Genomic DNA, 21603 nt, shown 5'->3' with positions numbered 1-21603 from the left:
TTATGTTTTGCTAATATTCTCTGCAAAGACATCTCATTCAATCCCAAATGTCGTCCGCATCTTCCAAAGATGTGTTTGGAAAAGCAGTGAAGTACCCAATCACTGTAATCGCATCATATTTCATATTTTGTCAACCACCGTTTTAGTTTTGATTATTTTCCTTTCGAATGATCAAAAGTTCGTAAAATTGAAGATTATTCTTCTAATGATATTGTTACGTTTCAATTTAGCACTAGATCAAAACTGCTCCTATGTGAACTTTCAAAACACCACCTTACCTTTTAAGATCTTTATTCAGAGGATGTTAACAATTTAATTCAGTTACAAGTTGATTTTATTCATTTAACATCATAGTAATGGGAATCTTCCGTTCCATAGAAAACCATACCTGAAATGTACAAGAATATATGTATGCTCCCTGACTTACTGCCGTGACCAGTACTTACGCATTCTCTTATTGCCAATCGACGTTGGAGATCCGAAATTCCTCGCTAGGTTGAAATAGTTGTTTGTTATTGATTGTTTCTAAGTTTACTTCAACTATCATTTTTCAGCCGTTGTCTGCCTTATTCTCTATACCTTTCCAAGAATATTTTTTGCATAGATTGTTATTCATCACTTCCAGAAGGATTACTACATATTAGAGCCATATCGCCTTAAAAACAATATTAGTTAGCTCTAGGTTTGTGAATACTGTTTGATATTTTCGGTAAATATTCTGCATAATATGAATGTTCAAATATTCGTACTGAATGGGAAAGATGTGGCGACTTACCTTAGATGTTTCTATTTCATCGCATGAATAAGGATCGGTAAATAGTTGAAAATAGGTTGGAGTCAATATTTTTGTAAACATTCAATAACAAGGTTAAGAGACAGCTGTTGGTCGACATCTGCCGAACTTTCGTAGTGTCGTTCCGACGACCTACACCGAACTAGTTCTACAGTTGTTCACGGGTGAGGGATTGATCGGTTACTCAAATTGTCAAGGGTTGTTTTAGGGTTGCATTGGTTTGAGAAGGAGTTTTGATGGGTCATGGACTTGTTGATGATGTCTCGAGTGGCTATGGAGGAATTGATAGATTTATGATGTGGTGCACAGCGCCCCCTTGGTGCTTGTAGTGTAGATTGGACACACTATGGCAACAACTGGTTAGCTGTCAGATGTGTCAGTCTTTCGGATTTGGGGGGTTGATCTTCGATGGGCTTGGTTGAGAGTTCAAGTGTACCATCAGACTGATTTGTAGGATATATATGGTTGTATTTGTGCCATCCTTCACGGGGATTATTTCTACAAGTCAGGATAGTATAGTGGAAGACTGATTGGTCATTTTGGTGTGGATATTTGCAGTCTGAAATTTAAACTCTTTTGAGGATTTGTGGTGGTTACCGAACTTATTGTGCCAGGTGGAAGTATTTCCGAAATCAGGTATGTCTGAGTCACTATCGCATCTCTCATGTGGTCTTAGGTATGATATCATCTCTTCAATTCTACAACCTTCGTTTCTCGTCCCTAGATTCATAAGGAACAGAAGGCCCTTAGTCACTCATCAAGTCCCAGTAGGACTTCCGTGCAGAGCACCGCACACGAAGAAACGTATAGAAAATCTCTTGGCCAGGGTAAGAATTTTACCATTTAATGTGTTTTTAATTATTTTAGTAATTTTTGATTCCATCGTTGTAATTCAACTGAATATTAGTTTTGAAGAAAGGTTTCAACACTCATTCAATTTTCTTGATTTTTTTTACGGGTTATATGGTTATACAGGGCCCCCAAAAATATACTCTTGTTATCTTGCTACTTTTCCTAATGAAAATATACCAGGGGTATTGATTAGTCAACTAGTCCCTATTGAACGGGGTTGAATCTCACTTTGGTTTTATCTGATTCTGATTGAGAATTTTCTTTCGTAGGGTTTTATTTTTTTTTCTGGGGTGTAGAACACCTTGTTGACAAACTCTCCGGACTTGGAGGTGTACAGCTACCTTTGGGGTCCTATTCGGTGATCCATTACTGGTCCATCTTGTTGTGCCCTACAGGGTGATCTATCTTGATGGTACTACAGGGTGATCCATCTTCGCCGTACTACAGGGTGATCCACCTCCGTCGAACTACGGGGTAGCCTAACCCCATATACCGGTTGGCCCAAAAATGGTTCATTTTAGGTATAGGGTATGATACATGAGTTAAAATCTAAATCATAGGAAGAATTCAAAAATGAGGTGAAATACAGGGTGTGCCATTAAAAATAACAAAGATAACGTCACTTCCTGTGAAACCCGAAATGTCACCTCAACGAAAATATTTCAGTTGAATTCTCCATTAGTTCTTCATCAATCCTATCAATTTTCAGAATCGCCCTACTTTCAGTTTCCTATATATAGATCGCGTTAACTCGTCAAGATGTACCCTGTATACTGCTGATCTATTCGATACCGAAGTAATGTTTTTATTGGTTTTAATGAATTTATTTAGACTATTATTCGTTCTGTAAGCTACGTCTACGCATTCTTTCTTCAAAAAACGGGCAATATTATTGATTGGTTCACCCAAATATGACAATGTCCCATAACTGAAGTTATCGCATCTTGAATTTGGGTGGACCAGATTCATGGCTTGCTTTTGTAGTTTTTTTTTGGATGATGGAATCTATAATAATATCTACCTAATAACCGTTGTTAACCGCGATTTTTTTGATCAAACTCAGCTCTCTCTGGAAATTACTCTCAGACAGTAGAATATTCAATAGTATGAGAAGCATACTATTGAATGCAGCAACTTTATGCTGGTAAAAGGTTGTGTGAGAAATTATGTATGATAATGTCCGTATAAGATGGTTCGTGAAAAATTGCAAATTCATGTTTCTTGTTATTTTTCGTAAGGGTTAGGTTAATGAATTATTTACCTCCCTCTCAGTGGTGAATTTTATTAACGGGTGGATGGAATTGACATATTCAATTAACTTGCCTAATTGCCTATCTTTACCAGTAAAACAGACTAAGATATCATCTACGTATCTTTATAGTCGAAGTAACTGGTATTGTGCATACTTGTAATGTCGGCACCCTCAGAGGCCAAAAAAACCAATACAGAGAAATAAAGCCGCTGTCAACTAGTTCACGTGGACTGAAGAATTGGCTGTTCGTATTGGATGATTTTTACTAAGCGAGTTTTATGATTGGCTGATTTGAAGTCATGTTACGGTGACGAATAGAATGCGAGCCGTCGTGCTGTCAATGTTCAGTTCAGGAACTGATCCTGATTTGAGTGTTGAAATTCGATATTGGTGCAGTTATAATTACTTAAAATTGTTGTAGTCCTTGTGGCGTCCTTGGACAAGAACTAATAGTAATAACGAGTGTGATAACAACGCAGACTTTTCCTGTGTAGTGATTCCAATAGAGATGGTGACCAATGCGAAAAAAAGATACCAGTGAATAAGATTCGGATGCATTTGAATATTGAAACACAGAGAGTATGTTACAATGTATATAAGAATCTACATCTCAAGTTTGGTTTCGAGGAAACAAACTATTACAAGCAACATCAGATTTGTCCGAAATTCCTTACTCAACTGTATGTAAAATAGTCAAAAACAAAACTTATGAACGCAAGACGCGATGTGATACAGGATTACCAAAACCTTTAGCTGTTCGTCTAATGAAATCATTGAAAAAAAATATACGACTGTTACAAAAGCAATGAGATTCCTATAACTGATATCATAAGGAAGACATTGAATACTTCCAGCCATAACGTGAGATGCTGTGACAAAACTCTTCAGAATTGAATAAAGAAACTAGGATTTAGATTTTAATTAATAAACAAACGTCAAGCGTTTCATCAATTCGGACTTCCATTGTCTAATATAATATAAATTGATTTGAAAACCCAAGTTATGTCACGAAGTTTTGATTGTTAGTATCCACAATCGTCTTCGGGTGATAACTGTTATCACCCGAAGACGATTGTGGATACTAACAATCGAAACGTCGTGACATAACTTGGGTTTTCAAACCAATTTATATTATATTCCAAATTGATGAAATACACCACGAAACATTGTCAACCACCTTCAAACAAACGTTAAGCAGTTATTGAAAGCAGAAGAATTGTGTAACAAATACTTAGAACAAATACTAAATATAGACAAGAACAACGGCAAATTTTCTATTTGGACGAAACAAAGAATCGCCAATTCTTTGAAACTATGTGGAAAAAACGAGAGGACTGTAATGTTGACTATCATAATGGAAGCTAATATTTTTGAGGAATGGTTTGAAAACACATTGATCCCAAATTTGGATGCGAATAGTGTAATAATTTTCGACAACGCTCCCTATCATTCGCGACAGCTCATCAAAGTACCGAATAAAAATTTGAGGAAAGATGAAATATAAAGTTTTTTAATGAATAACAATTTGATTTTGAAGATTACTATACCAAAAACCAACTACTTGAAATTTTACATACAAAAACATTTGAAAAAGTGTATGCTTTCGAGAGTATTGCTGAAAAGTATGGACACACCATACTGAGACATCCCCCTCCTATTTTTGTTTTCAATCTCATCGAGTTGATTTGGGGAAAATTGAAACAAAGCATCGGGCGTAAAAATAATTTTCCAAAATTTGATAAGAAGGTTATAGAGCTAATTAAAGAAGAAGTATCTAATATTACCGAAGAAGACTGGCAGAGAAGGATTAAAAAAGTAATTTTAGTTGAAAAAGACTATATGGAGATTGGACACTTCCATATTAATGGTGGAAATGAATTCGTTATTGATTTAAATAACGACAGTGATAGTGAAACAGAGATTATGGAAGAATTATCAGAAGCTTTCGAAGAAAGTTAGTGAAGTGTTTTTAAAGTCATTCATATATATATATATATATATATATATATATATATATATATATATATATATATATATATATATATATATATATATATATATATTTTGATTGATGCAACTAATTTTCTTTTATTTTGAGTATTTCAATATTAAATTCTGCAAAAAGGATTTGAAGCTTTATATCTTCTATTAATTATCTGCGAGCGCTTTCGACAGTTGGTAGTACTATCATCATCTGGCACTCCTCAAACTGAACAGTTTGTTCAGTTTGAGGAGTGCCAGATGATGACAGTACTGTCGGTACTGGGGTCGAGTGATATATCATTTGACAGGGAACAAAATTATCTTTCCAATGATACCTAATTTGTTGTATTTACTCGAATAGTTATAAAGAAAGCAAGAACATTTACTCGATATTTTTGGAAAATCATCAAACCCGAATCAGTTTTCAACTAATATAAGATTTCAATAAGATGAAGAACCTCTTTATTACGACGAGTTGGTTTGAAAATGGCTAGATGACATTTATCCAAACCAGTTGATAGGTAAACATACTCCTTTAGAATGACCCCCAGCATTACCTGATATGTAACCCTCAGATTTTTGTGAGGATCAGTGAAACAGAACAGAAGGTGCTCCTAACGAAATTACCCCAAAACATTCCATGATAAATTTGTAAACAAACTTCATTATTGTCAGGAAATGATTGGTGAACAATGTAAGCATTCACTGGAATGAAACGAAGTGAGTTTGGAATACATTTTTTTTTCAAACTGATATTATTTATCATTATTTAAATTGAAAAGGATATACGTATTCATAGGAGATAGATTTTTGGGAAACAAAAAAATGTGGGAATCTTCCAAAGAGACTCATACCTGGGATTTGAAAAAATATCTGTATTTCCGTTAACCAGCTGTCGCACCCCTACGAACGACAACCCTCAGAAGTCGAAACTTGTGCGAGCTAATGACTAAAGAGCTCTTACTTTTTAACGCGTGATTCCCAAAACGGGTTAGGTTCAAATCAAATTACAAACTCTAAATTTCATGAATGGATTGAGTGCTTCATCTTTTAATGTTAAACAGATTTGGTGCTGAAGAGGCAATTAATCCAGTGTTTTATTCCGAAACATCGGATATCCGCGTTTAAATGACAGTGTTCCATGTAAGTGAAATTAATTTTACCCAGTATATATACTATAGTGTGCAGCAATCCTGTGAATGAAATCTGATTCAATTCCATAACGAATGTTTAGAGTTCAAACTGAATGGGAAAAATTAGTTTTTGTTTAGATGAAAGTGGTAGTTTCGAGGGGGCTTTTTCTTTCAGTTTGTGTTCGAAAGTTACTTCTTTGCACGAACAACACATCTTTGTATAGAGTTTATTTTCCAATTATTTGCTTTTTTTCCTTGTTCGGAATATTTCCACATTTTTTTGTAGAAAATGGAGAAGTACAAAGCCAAAACCTTTCTTTAATAATATAGGCTTTCACAGCTGGCGTTTTTTTTGGTTTCCGGGTTTTACCGTGGTCATCTTTGTTTACAATTTCCAAACGTTTCAACTGGAACTGTGGCAGTCATCTTCAGTGGCGTGTTCGAAACTTAGTTTGAGTTGATACGTCATGAAGAGGACTTTGACCACGCCACTGAAAATGACTGCTGCAGTTCCAGTTGAAACGTTTGGAAATTGTAAACAAAGAAGACCACGGTAAAACCCGGAAACTAACCAAACCAAAACCTTTCTTTCCCAAATATTTATCATGTTTGTGATTTATTGAAACTAATATAAAACTGCTAATTTATCAGGACCAGGATTTTCAAAAATGAAAAAAGCAGAGAAGAGAATTGAAATACCTATCAAACGAGTTATCAGACCCCTCCTTTCTATCAACAAAAACAGTGTTAGCACCCTCCCTGAGAAAAAAGTAAAGGGGGGACTATCTACGTCCGTATTGTATGATAATTTTTTATTTCAAATTGTTGTACTATAGTTAACTTGATTTGAAATTGCAACTTCATTATTCAGTTAATGTGAAAGAAAAAGCACTATAATTTCGAAATTTCAAAATTAACGATAGTAGGTTTCCCGAAAACAAAAAGAGCGAAAACGGTCACAACTTGTGAAACAATAGTTGAAAGTTTAAATTCTCAGGCAAATAAATCAAGTAAATACGTTTGACAACTTGCTTGAATACCTGTACAATGAAAGGTTTAATCCAGTCAATATAGACATTGGAAGATACATAAATTTACAACAAGCTGTTAACGCGTATAATTGTTCATAAAATAGTTAAAAACGAGATTTTAAAATTCCGAATAATTGCGATGCCTGGAAAAAAAAATTATTCGAGGTCAAAGGTCAAAAATCTCGAAAAAAAATGGTTTTTCGCGGTTTTCAGGAAAACGGTAAGTTTTATCATAAAATAACCTCAAACAAAAATTATAGATCATAAAATTCTCTACAAAAAATGTATCAATACTTTTTTTTCTTAGAGGCACCGTTTCTGAAATACGACGAGTCAAAAAGTTGTAATCGTCATTATATGCACACGTTTCCACGCCACCTATGAGGTAGTGTACTTAGCGCGTTTTTTTTAACGTGGTTTCCGCAGTAGGCCTATTCCACATATCTGTTGTGATTCTGTCAAATTGAAAACTTGCATAATAAAATATATTAGGAAGGGTTGGAAATTATAAAAGCGATTGAGATTAAAAAATTGTAAAAATTCATTCATCTGAGTCATAACCTTCAAATACTTCTTCTTGTCGTTCTTCTTCTTGATCTTCTTCTTGATCTTCTTCTTCTTCTTAATGTTCATCCTGGGTGTAGGTAAACTGCGTCAAGAGTGATGTATTGCATGTTTCTTCGTTGGTATCAAATGAATCCTCCACTATTAGTGATTCAGCATTAGAACATGACTGGCCTTGACAATGTGTACATGCCAGTGAACACAACATTCCAACTTTTTTACAACCACATTTAGCGCTGCATCTCTTTTCACAGTTGCAAAAAATTGTGTTCAGCAGTTTTTCCGGCGCAGGTGGGAGTGAAGTCTGACTAGGTTCTAATGCATTATCGACCAACTTCCAACCCCAGTCTCTGGGTCTAGCTGATAACCAAGCCACACTTGAACTTGGTAACAACCCGGAAAAAAATGTTGATGAGCAGCAACTGAGGTTGGAGGAAGACAAGCTAATTGCACCTGTTTCTTATTTTTAGTGTTTTTTACGAAACATGCATATCGATACTTATCTTAGCAGGTAGTTTCTTTCGAAGCTTTGTACATTTTAAAGACTGTTGCTTTACCCCTCCTGTAAAATGCAGACGTCGTATCACAGCCAATTATTGCGTGTAAAAATAGTACATGATTTAGACTCATTGCAAAAGTAGATACATTTTTTGACGAATATATTTCGGTTTGACTTTGAGCTTTTCCTGGCTTTAGAAAGTAAATAGTTTTTTCAGGTGGAGTTCGAGCAGTAAGAAGTACGAGTAAGTCTACATCTTCACCAACAAAACAGTTGTATTTGCAAGAAATTTCTGTTGACTGGTAGGAACTGTCATAAGTTCATCAAATAGAATATCGGAAGATGCAGATGTTGCTAAAGTTCAACACGATGTAGTAAGTATCCACCGTAAATGATGTATGTCGTATTAGTATTGTTAATTTCAATATTGACCTGTTGGAAACAATCGTAAATGGCAGACTTCTGTGTTTTACGCATCACGAGGTCATCGACGATAAAGGGTAAGGAGCCAATTCACATTCAAAATAATTCTCAATTTTATCGTGAAAAGGTGCAGTAATACTCATGCACTGGAACAATAATACAGGGTCAACAGGTGCTTTTTCTTCTTGAACTTTTATAGTACTACTCATCTACAACTTTGCGCGTTTAAATTTAATATCATTGATTGTTAGTCCTGTTATTTGCGCCATAGAGGCAAGTCCAACTTCACGAGCTTTATAACAGTTTATTTCATCATCACCAACGACACTACCTGCAATAGATATAATTTTGTTTACCTCTGGAAAAGGGTCATGCATTGAGATCCACTCTAAAAGTTTTCGGATGTCTTTAGCATCTTTTTTTACTCTTGAGTCACTCGCATCAACATGCTGCTCGGTCGTATCCATCCTAACATTAGCGAGATCTTCTAATTTTTCACACATTGTATTCATTGCATGCATACTATGAACCCATTTACTTATAACACTCTCTTTCGTACTTCTTCCCTCAGCAATATCTCCATCGGTCTTCATATAGCTTTCATCATAGACTGCTCGATAACCATGTCCGTTGAAGTTCCACAACTTAATTTATCTGACCGTCTGACAGTGAAAAAACCTTCACTAAATTTTTCGTATATTTCGGGATCTATAAAATTTTGTTAATTGATGCATATCCTGCAAGTAAAGATGTGCAGACTCAGCATGAGGAAAATGTCCAAACGCATGAAAATAAGGAAGCATTTCTTTAACTTATGCATATAATGACGATTACAACTTTTACAACTTTTTAACTAGTTGTTGTATCTTAGAAACGGTGGCTCTAAGAAAAAAAAGTATTAATACATTTTTTGTAGAGAATTTTATGATCTACAATTTCTATCTGAAATTATCATATGATAAAACTTATCGATCTCCTGAAAATCGCGGAAAAACAATTTTTTTCGAGGTTTTTGATCTTTGACTTCGAATAATTTTTTTCCAGGCATCGCAATCATTCGAAATTTTAAAATCTTTTTTTTTAGTGGGTGTTACAGGAACTAGTATTGAAAGTCAATTTGTCTACGATTTCCTAATTTTGTGAAGAAAATTCGTAATGATTTCAATGGAAAACATAAACAGGGCTGACAGAACCATTTGAATGCATCAATTGGGTTATAAACTCCACTCAGGTGTGGAAGGAGACTTCAAACTGACTCACCAGTGGCCTCCATGGATTCATCAAAGTACTTGTTGGCGAGCTTATATTTATTTCCAAGGAATGCGTCAACCATTTTGATATTTCCTGAAAAAAAAACACTTCAAATAAAAATCACATTTATATAAAAGTAAATCAATTATGAATTTTGATATTTTCAGTTATTCCGAAGACAAAGAGAAAAAAAAAGATTTTTCATGCATTTCCTTAGGTACAATTACCTAAGTCGCTTGTCATTTGAGATGTACCCTAACTTAACGATCAAATGAGAATTTGAGCGTATTAAAGCTATTATAAAAGGGGAGCCCAAGCGGGGATTTCGGGATTTACTAAAGCGCGGCAGATTAATATACAGGGGCAGATTAATATATAAGGATGAAGGATAAAGGATCAGATTAGTAAAAAAAAATTGATCATCAGAAATTCCCGAGCGCATCAGATTAAGGTATAGTGAGTTAATTACATGCTGAAGAGTATATTCCATAGTAATCTGACAATTTGAGAGTGACGTAAAGAAAGGGGAGGGCAGCAAAGTTGTAAAAAAATAACCTCATTTCGACATTCTCGAGCGTAGCTAATTTTTTTTCTTCATTTTGAAGGAAATAATTCAAGGATAACGAAAAATATATAATCTGACGATTTCCACAAGCCGAAATAACAAAAATTCGTCGATAAAGTTTAATGCGTGCACCTGTGTGATACCTATATTTCCCTCTCCGAGTTTCTATTCCTCTTTCACTTTTTCTCTATCTATTACTTTCTCACTCCGCCCCCACTCTGAATTATGTTGCCATGACGCCATCACAGCTGATCACAGAGACTCGTTCGTGAAGAAGATGATGATTAATTAATCAATTAATTGATGGATGTAGCCGTTACTTCGTGGTAGAAAATCATAATGAAGAAAAGAGAAATGAAATTTTCTATGTTTTTTACCACTTTTATTTGTAACTAACGTTACTACAGTTTCGTCCTATAAGGACATTTTCAAACTTATATATTGTATAAATAACTGCAGTTACGTTAGTTACAAATAAAAGTGGTGAAAAACATAGAGTTTCATTTCTCTTTTCTTTATTAATCAATTGATTATAAAAAATATTTTTTTTTTAGCATTTTCTTAAAAATTTTTTCTTATAAATACAAGTATTCTACTTAAAAAACATACACTTATTCATGTGCATGCTATTTTATGAGCTTTTCGATTAATTAAGTTCAATGATTTGAAAAATATTTTTTGTCAGATTAGGAGAATCCCTCTAGATAATCGTCAGATTACGAGACAGCACGTCTGAAACATAATGAAGAACCATAAACAGGGGTGCGCAAAAGTCCGGAATAAAATTAATATCTTTTTAACCCGTAGGAAAAAACGCTGAAACGCGTCAGTTGATTTCACGTTGTACGCATTTTTTGGCAATAATGATTTTTTTTTTCATTCTCTTAGCTGCAACCCTCCCCAACTTTTTTTTTCAAATGGAAACCTATGTTGTGTATGGGCTCATTTGAAAGCTCGTAAAAAATGAATTCTGACCATACCCTTGTTTTTGCGGTTACAACAAAATGAGAAAAAACTCTTTTGAAAAGTTACAAATACCTAACTTAGTGCTATCTACGGGTGAATTAACGTAACAGATGCTGAAATTGGCCTCCAACCTCTACTTGGCAGGCTCCTAGGCGATGGTAAAACCGTCTACGGAATTCCGAATGGCCTCAGCCGATATGTTATGTGATTCCACTCTAATTCTGCTTTTTAGATCTACAATATTAGCCGGCCTATTTTGATAAACCTTGTCTTTCATATATCCCGTGATTCAAAAGCTATGAAATGTTTTTCCACAATACCGGACATTTTCTTCGTATTGCTTCTCGAAACCGGCGCACAATGGGACCAAATATACGACTTGTTGGCAGAAATTAATCTATTGTTTTTTCATGTTTTTCGGGAAGAATGTCACATTGAAAGTGGTGCTAGATTGGTATTTGTTATTTGCATGTCGTCAGTGAAGGGTCAAATTATTCATTTCACACAAATATTCATTTTCATAGCGATTCGTCGAAATTATTACTCATCAATGATTCGCTGCTGTCGCTATCTTGTGATATACCCACGTCTGGTTCCTTCACTAAATACAATACATCTTTTTCAAGCGATACTGCTTTCTTCTTGGATATTTTTCTCATGCTGGTGATGAAAGGATCAGATGTTATGAGGAGCAAGTGAAGGACATCTTCGTTCGTTGCAGTACGTGATATCTTGTGACATCGCGATACCTCTCAAAATCTTTGTTGCGGACTTCTTGGGCTTCCTCGCTCAGTTGGCCAATTGGAAGTATAGCATGTTCTATAATACTGGAGCCCTGTATTAAGACTTTATGTACATTTGGTGGCATCGGGTACCATGGATACTCTTCAATAAACTGTTTTGCCATTTCTAGAGCATACATTTGATAGCTCTCCACATTTATTTCATATCCACTTGACATGGTTTGTAGAATTAATATCAATGTTAACACCAGTTATTATTGCTGATATATCTGGATTATTGAAAAAGCGCCTTGCAGTATTTCCGTCATTGGTACTTCCAAAACCGGGCTTTGGTTTATCTACCAATAGACCTAACTCATGTCGGAACTAATTTTGGATATTTTTTTTGTAGTCACTACAATTTGCTTGTTTTTTTCTCCACGGGCTTGCCATATCTTAAACGGTAGTTGATGAAATCTTTGCATGTGAGACCACAGATAAAACATCTTTGTGTTGATGTAGTTTCCGTGAGTGCATTACACACCTTGCCGTCAACCATTGTGAGTAGCAATTTGAAATAACACCTCAATATGGGTGTTATTGAATTCATGTCAGTGGCCGCAATTGCTATATTTGTGCATCTATATATTCTCTTTCCCGTCTGGATAATTCTTGGGTTTCATGTTGGAATTGAAATCTTATTGGTCTCCAATACCGTATAGAGGAACTTTTTGTGTTCTACCAAACAATAATTTCCTGTTGTTCTGAGGTTTTTCCCGATATCAGTCTAATAGTTTCAAGATAGGAAATGAAAATATTTGCATCTCTGGCATTTAGATCACTGTCGAAATTTTGTTTGTATTCTGCTTGTCCTGATCCATCAAAACCCCACTTACAAATCAAAATCAATTTCTGAAAGGTCTTGGGTGTCTTGCTACTCAAAACTGCGTGCTGAGCATCCAGGAGGCGTGAAGTGGTATGATTGAGAAGAGCTTGCAGTTGTACTTCGGCAGAAGTCTCTGTTACTATAATGCTATCCTTATTAGGATAAAATTCCTTTTTCGCCGCTTGGATCTTCTTATAGGATGGAAATCTCTCCTTATCTTGCTCTCTTATTATATTATATTGGTGTCTTGTCAGTTGAGCTTCAACATACATAGCCAGAGCTTCTAATTCTGTGAGTTGTCGCTTTTTGGGTACACTATAAGACTTGAAAGCAGTTTTATACTTCTTTCCTCATCTGCCATGAATTCGATCAGATCTCTGCCATCTTTTCTTAAAATCCAGGGCAAAGAACGAATTTTTTTTATGAAGTGCAGGTAAACCTTGTTTTGGACACTTTGTACGCATTTCGACGAAATTTTTCAAGGCGTTCACTCGCTCTTTTAATTTTGAATAACCAGAACCATTCATTTTATTGAATAATTCCTGCTAGTTATACATATTTCTGAGAAACCCGCTCCTAGAAATAACAAAAAACGATATTTCTCAAACTGACAATTGGTATTGTTAATTTTGAATGATATTTTCTTCAAACAAAGCAAATACGTGCAACATTTTTATTATTATCAAAATCAAAAAATCTTTATTTCCGTAGACCTAGTGAAGGCATGGAAAAAGTCACATAACTCAGTACAATTACAATGAAGTCACAATCATAAAACAATATAATTATAAGACATATTATATAACATTTAGACCATAAAAGGGATACAAAAATTAAAATTTAAAATTCCAAATCAGACTGAAAAAATCATCAAACGAATAAAATACCTTTTCGCATAATAGTTTCCGAACTTTTTGTTTAAAGACCTTTACACTAGTTATTTTTTAATGGATATTGGGAGCTTGTTGTACAGTTTCATTGACATGATATGAGGTCCATTAGTCACCTTGGCTAACTTATGACTAGGAATTAAAATGTTATAGTTTTTTCTCAGGGTGAAGCCCGAAAGAAGACATGTATCATCTCTGTTCTGAAACTTGGAGTAATTTAATTTAATGTAGATTACGCAATTAAAAATATACATGCAAGTAACAGTTAATATATTCAACTTTGCAAATAGTGGTTTACAGGAATCGAGTGATTTTTTAAAACAAATTGTTATAATAATCTTTTTCTGGAAAATTAAAAAGTCACTGATTCTATTGCAGTTGCCAAAACAAATAATACAGTAATTGAGGGCAGAGTAAACATATGCATAATAGTAACTTTTAAGAATTCCAATAGACACAAAATTACACAGATTCCATATAACTAAACAATGTGTCGCTAATTTCTTCAGTATGAAATCAACATGATGATTCCAATTGAGTTGTGAATCAATAAAAACTCCTAAAAATTTTTTATAGTTTACCTGTTCAATACTTTCAATTTCAGACCTAACCAATACACTACAATCAGTTTCCTGAATTGTAAAGAGAATGGTGTTGGTTTTAAGATTATTTAGAATCAAGCCATTCTCAGAACAATAATTATCCATGTTGGATACAGCATCATTTGCTCTTACTGACAATGTTTCACAATCCGAACCACTGACGGTAAAAGAAGTGTCATCAGCAAATTATATAGAGCACCGTGGATTATTAAATTTTGAAAGGCCATTAACAAATAAAATAAATAGTGTAGGCCCCAAAACACTACCTTGAGGCACACCTGTAACAACGTTTCGAGATTCAGAGAAAAATGACCCATTCTGAAGCCTAACTTTAACAACCTGTGTACGACCAGTTAAATAGGTTTCAATCCATTTCGGACTTGGACCACGGACGCCCATGTCAAACAGTTTATCAAGAAGAAGACCATGATGTATGATATCAAACGCTCGTGTCAAGTCGAAAAGAACACTAAGTGATTTTTCACCGTTGTCGAAGTTTGATAATATATGATTATGTAGAGAAAGGATGGCATCCTGGGTTGACAAGCCCACTTGAAACCCATATTGGTTGTCAGATACGATATTGTATTTATTTAAAAAGGACACAAGTCTGTTTTGATATGATTTTTCAAATATTTTCGAAAATGGAGATAGTAAAGCAATACCTCTGTATTTCACTAGTTCGGACTTCCATTGTCTATTATATAAAATGATTTGAAATCCCTGAAACAAGTAAAAAAGTAAAAAAGAATAATTAAAAAAGAGAACAGTTGAAAAATAACAATTATATTAAGCAACAATAAACCTGAAATGAAATGATAGTAAAATAACCTACAAGTAAAAATATAATAATTGAATGAATAAAAATTAAAGGAATGCAAAAAAGAAAATAATAAAAAAAATAAAAAAGTGTAGAGATTCCAAGTCACGTTAGTTCACGACGTTTCGATTGTTGGTATCTACAATCGTCTTCGGGTGATGACTGGACTGATTCCTCCGAGAGATGACTATTTTATAGGTCGTTGAAATACTTTCACTTTCTCTACTTTCCATTTTCCGCTTCACTGATTTCGTGAGAGATGACCGATTTGGCGGGAGTTGGTCATTTCTCGTTTGATGATGGGTTTCCATATGTTTCGTATATCTACGCTGGCCTGGCTGAATACGTTGTTAGACAACATGTATGCGGCTTCCTTAAATTTTCTCCTGAACCAATGTTCCTCTCTGTGCAAGATCTCAGCTTGGGACCACTCGATGTTGTGTTGATGGGTCCAAACATGGTCTGCTATTCCTGATTTGCTGGTTTCTCCTCGCTGTGTGTGCTTCTTGTGCTCGGCAATGCGAATATTCAATGGCCTCTTAGTTTCACCAATATAGGATTTTCCGCACTCACAGGGTATCCGGTAAATGCAATTCTTGGAATCGCAGTCCGCGTTTGGGGGCCTGGTTTTCGTGAGGCTGCTACGGATAGTGTTACCGGATCTGAAACAGACCGAGGCAGAAGAGTTCAGATGGAAAATTAGAGAACAGTTGGATCACAATGGAGAAGGAAATCCACAATGAATTGCCATTCTTAGACGTTTTGGTGAAGAGGACCGACACTAAGTGGGAAACATCTGTATACCGAAAACCCACTCATACGGGACAGTATCTGAACCACGAATCCAACCACCATCAATCGACAAAAAGAGGAATCATCAAGACTCTATTAGACCGTGCTTTTGGGCTTTGTAATACAAAGGAAGGTCTCGAGAAGGAACTAGACATCATCAAAAGTGATCTTCAGCGGAATGGATACTCAAAGCGATGGTAGAAAAGACTTTGGCCAAAAGACAGCAGGAGCCTCGCAAGGAAGAGAAGCCGTCACAACCAGTGCTTGCACTTCCCTACATCAGAGGATTATCGGAGAGGATAAGAAGAATTGGTTCCAAGTACAACATTAGAACCTGTTTCAGATCCGATAACACTATCCGTAGCAGCCTCACGAAAACCAGGCCCCCAAACGCGGACTGCGATTCCAAGAATTGCATTTACCGGATACCCTGTGAGTGCGGAAAATCCTATATTGGTGAAACTAAGAGGCCATTGAATATTCGCATTGCCGAGCACAAGAAGCACACACAGCGAGGAGAAACCAGCAAATCAGGAATAGCAGACCATGTTTGGACCCATCAACACAACATCGAGTGGTCCCAAGCTGAGATCTTGCACAGAGAGGAACATTGGTTCAGGAGAAAATTTAAGGAAGCCGCATACATGTTGTCTAACAACGTATTCAGCCAGGCCAGCGTAGATATACGAAACATATGGAAACCCATCATCAAACGAAAAATGGAAAGTAGAGAAAGTGAAAGTATTTCAACGACCTATAAAATAGTCATCTCTCGGAGGAATCAGTCCAGTCATCACCCGAAGACGATTGTAGATACCAACAATCGAAACGTCGTGAACTAACGTGACTTGGAATCTCTACACTTTTTTATTTTTTTTTATTATTTTCTTTTTTGCATTCCTTTAATTTTTATTTATTCAATTATTATATTTTTACTTGTAGGTTATTTTACTATCATTTCATTTCAGGTTTATTGTTGCTTAATATAATTGTTATTTTTCAACTATTCTCTTTTTTTAATTATTCTTTTTTACTTTTTTACTTGTTTCAGGGATTTCAAATCATTTTATATAATAGACAATGGAAGTCCGAACTAGTGAAATTCATCACGAAACATTGTCAATCACCTTCAAACAAACGTTGAATACCCGGTACGGACCCGGAACCAGCGACTTATTCCGAGGATATGAGAAGACTATGGTCAAGCTTACAAAGGAAGAAACTCACCTCAGTTTTCTATGCAGAGCCAGAGACAATAACATCATCCCCAAAGGTTTTCTACTGAAATCGCCAATCCCAGGAGAGAGAGCTAAACGCATATTGGAACGCGCCAGCCGAGCACTGATAAGGTCTCAAATCAATTATCACCGTTGGAAGAGGTCAACTTTGCTGCAGGATGCCACAGAACGATTCGAAGAAATAAGAAGAGAGACATTGGAAGATGATCATGGACCAATCTTTGCCAAGATTGAAAGGACGTGCTTGAAGATCCGCCAAGACATGGAGAATACCCACAACAGAAAGTGGGGGAAGTTAGTGAGGAAACAATGCCCAAATACAGACCGAAAACAGGACAACTATGAAGCCACCAACGTCATCAACATGAGTTCCCGCCCGCTCACGGGAATAGAGGAATCCTTGTTGAGGAAAGGCCTGAATTTTGCCATTACGCCAACATCTGTGCCCACTTTGGAGATAATTACTGCAGTGGAATCCACCAGTTCCCTCATTGACCAGACCGAGGCAGAAGAGTTCAGATGGAAAATTAGAGAACAGTTGGATCGAGAACCAGTTCCAACATCTAACATCAGCAAGGAAGAACGTAGAGCTCTGAACGGCCTACGTAGAGACAACACCATTAAGATCCTACCTGCAGATAAAGGAAACGCTACTGTGGTAATGGATACCGTTCTCTACGAACAGAAGATCGAAGAGGTTCTGCAGAAGGGACGATACACAAAGATCGTACGGGACCCAACTGCATCAATCAAAAGGAAGTTGTACCAGATTTTGAAAAAACACCAAGTCTATTTTTCGGACAAGGAAAGATCATGCCTAACACCGCACCACAGTAAGCCCCCTCACTTGTATGGTCTACCCAAAATCCACAAGAAGGACGTTCCGCTTAGACCGATCATCAGCTCCAGAGATTCGGCTACTCAAAACTTGTCTAGATTTTTACTTCCCTTAATACAACCATTACAAGGGAAAACATCGTCTTTTGTGAAGAATTCAAGACATTTTGTCGAACTACTAGGGTCAATTGAAGTCACACAGGAAGATCAACTAATTAGTTTCGACGTGGAAAGCCTTTACACCAACGTTCCGGTCGAGGAAGCACTCCAAATCATACAGAGAAAGCTATCCGAAGACGGGAACCTGAAAGAGAGAACGAATCTACCTATAGAAGTAATTATGGAATTACTAGGATGCTGTGTGCGAAACTGTTATTTCCAACTGAAGGACGAATTCTTTACACAAGATGAGGGACTGCCAATGGGATCGCCACTTTCACCAGTCATAGCCAACATATATATGGAGTGGTTTGAAACTCTGGCCATTGAAGAAGCCCACAAGAAACCTCGAGTCTGGTTGAGATATGTTGACGACACCTTCATAATATGGAACCATGGGAATACTGAACTAGACGCCTTTCTGAAACACATCAACAGCGTGAGACCTTCCATCACTTTCACAATGGAGAAGGAAATCCACAATGAATTGCCATTCTTAGACGTTTTGGTGAAGAGGACCGACACTAAGTGGGAAACATCTGTATACCGAAAACCCACTCATACGGGACAGTATCTGAACCACGAATCCAACCACCATCAATCGACAAAAAGAGGAATCATCAAGACTCTATTAGACCGTGCTTTTGGGCTTTGTAATACAAAGGAAGGTCTCGAGAAGGAACTAGACATCATCAAAAGTGATCTTCAGCGGAATGGATACTCCAAAGCGATGGTAGAAAAGACTTTGGCCAAAAGACAGCAGGAGCCTCGCAAGGAAGAGAAGCCGTCACAACCAGTGCTTGCACTTCCCTACATCAGAGGATTATCGGAGAGGATAAGAAGAATTGGTTCCAAGTACAACATTAGAACCTGTTTCAGATCCGGTAACACTATCCGTAGCAGCCTCACGAAAACCAGGCCCCCAAACGCGGACTGCGATTCCAAGAATTGCATTTACCGGATACCCTGTGAGTGCGGAAAATCCTATATTGGTGAAACTAAGAGGCCATTGAATATTCGCATTGCCGAGCACAAGAAGCACACACAGCGAGGAGAAACCAGCAAATCAGGAATAGCAGACCATGTTTGGACCCATCAACACAACATCGAGTGGTCCCAAGCTGAGATCTTGCACAGAGAGGAACATTGGTTCAGGAGAAAATTTAAGGAAGCCGCATACATGTTGTCTAACAACGTATTCAGCCAGGCCAGCGTAGATATACGAAACATATGGAAACCCATCATCAAACGAGAAATGACCAACTCCCGCCAAATCGGTCATCTCTCACGAAATCAGTGAAGCGGAAAATGGAAAGTAGAGAAAGTGAAAGTATTTCAACGACCTATAAAATAGTTATCTCTCGGAGGAATCAGTCCAGTCATCACCCGAAGACGATTGTAGATACCAACAATCGAAACGTCGTGAACTAACGTGACTTGGAATCTCTACACTTTTTTATTTTTTTTTTTATTTTCTTTTTTGCATTCCTTTAATTTTTATTTATTCAATTATTATATTTTTACTTGTAGGTTATTTTACTATCATTTCATTTCAGGTTCATTGTTGCTTAATATAATTGTTATTTTTCAACTATTCTCTTTTTTTTAATTATTCTTTTTTACTTTTTTACTTGTTTCAGGGATTTCAAATCATTTTATATAATAGACAATGGAAGTCCGAACTAGTGAAATTCATCACGAAACATTGTCAATCACCTTCAAACAAATACCTCTGTAGTTCGATATTACATGCTTATCGCTTTTTTATAGACTGGGACGACCATTGCTTGCTTAAGCCGGGAAGGAAAAATACCTTCAGATAAAGATAAATTGATTAGATAAATCAGAGGTTCCATTATTTTCGAAGCAGCATGTGATTACATGCTACAAAGATCATTCGAAAATGATAATTGGAAACATGATTTGCTCTAATTACAACTAAAATCATAATTGAACTTTGAAAAAAAAATGATCCTCTTAGTGATTTTGGTAATACTTTCAAAATTGTTTGCATATCAAACAAATTATTATCATGAGTCAATAGACTAACCTGTATATAAACACTCCTTGTCAAAATCAAATTTTCAATAATGAACACACCAGAGTTCTAACAACACAAATTTACGATGCAATGGTTTGACAACTTACACAGCTGCAAAAATAGCTAACGTCAAATCAAGTTTATCAGAACGCCTGCTAGATCTGGGCTCCAATACGTATTGTCTCGCATGCAGATACTATTCAACTTTACAATCGTGTGTTATTTGACTCCGATTGCTTTTTTTCCTTTTTGGAGTTCCTGCCAACAATTGGTATATTTGGCCCCAGTGTGCGGCGCATAACTTCAAGATAATACTCCTTATTGACATTATCGAACTTGGCGTGAATTTTTTGGTCTTGGCGGTTCTATTGAGATGATTGAACTTTGGTTTCGATGTCACAACCATATAGTCATGATTCGTCACCAGTTACGACCCTTTTGAACAAATCTGGATCGCCATTGACACCATTCAACAATTACTGAGTGATGCTTATGCGACGTTTTTTTTGGTCAAAATTAATGAATTTTGAAACGAACTTCGCTACCAAAATTTTCTGAAAAATTGCATGGCATGAGTAAAGCGATATGCCGACATCCTCAGCAATGTCTTTAACAGTGATTCCACGATTTGCCATAACAATTTTCTACACTAAATTGAAAGGGTTATATTTTGAGGAGTGACTAATTTTTGGGAAAGAAAGTTTTTGGATTTCTACTACTCCATCTTGATACAAAAAAATGTGGGAGTCTTCCAAAGAGAGGAAGGAAGCATTTTTAAAACAAGTAACTCTATAATCATGGAAAAAAGTAACATTCAGACACAAACTGGAAGAAAAAGTTCTTCTGAAAGAGTTACTTTCATATAAACATTGAATTACAATTTTCTCTACTCAGTTTGTATTCCAAAAATTCACAGGATTTCCACACAATATACTAAATAAAAGGTAAAAATTTCACTTACATGGAACACTTTCATCCTCACTGGTAGACATCGATGTTTCGCCATAAGACACTTGGATAACATTATAAGAAAAAAACACACAGTTCATTCATGAACTTGATACAACATTCTTGATACAAAAAAATGTGGGAATCTTCCAAAGGAAGGAAGGAAGCATTCAAAAAAAAAGTAACTTTATACATAGGTAAGTCCTGTTTGGATCATATTTTCCTCAAATCAAAAGTTTTTGGCTTTCTACTACTCCATCTTGATACAAAAAAATGTGGGAATCTTCCAAAGGAAGGAAGGAAGCATTCAAAAAAGAAGTAACTTTATACATAGGTAAGTCCTGTTTGGATCATAT

At 36.0% G+C, this 21603-nt stretch overlaps 1 protein-coding gene across 3 annotated transcripts in view; it reads right to left on the bottom strand.

Annotated features, from left to right (window-relative positions):
- The window catches only part of LOC141480580 (fatty acid-binding protein, muscle-like), a 70614-nt gene that overhangs the window by 8199 nt on the left and 40812 nt on the right, over positions 1-21603 (bottom strand). For 2 of the 3 annotated variants that reach the window (XM_074170763.1, XM_074170761.1), the window contains exon 2: positions 9791-9874. In XM_074170763.1, the coding sequence (XP_074026864.1) occupies positions 9791-9863 (73 nt within the window). In that variant the 5' untranslated portion in view covers positions 9864-9874. Of the gene's footprint in view, positions 1-9790; positions 9875-20308; positions 20407-21603 lie in introns of those variants that run through there. The other variant, XM_074170762.1, reaches the window with a different exon arrangement.

The sequence above is a fragment of the Leptinotarsa decemlineata genome, unplaced genomic scaffold (assembly GCF_025532065.1).
Source record: "Leptinotarsa decemlineata unplaced genomic scaffold, Ldec_3_MD MMD2_P_RNA_scaffold_9, whole genome shotgun sequence".
NCBI lineage: Eukaryota > Metazoa > Arthropoda > Insecta > Coleoptera > Chrysomelidae > Leptinotarsa > Leptinotarsa decemlineata.
Note: the sequence above shows the minus strand (reverse complement) of the source record. Positions and strands in the feature narration are given on the sequence as shown.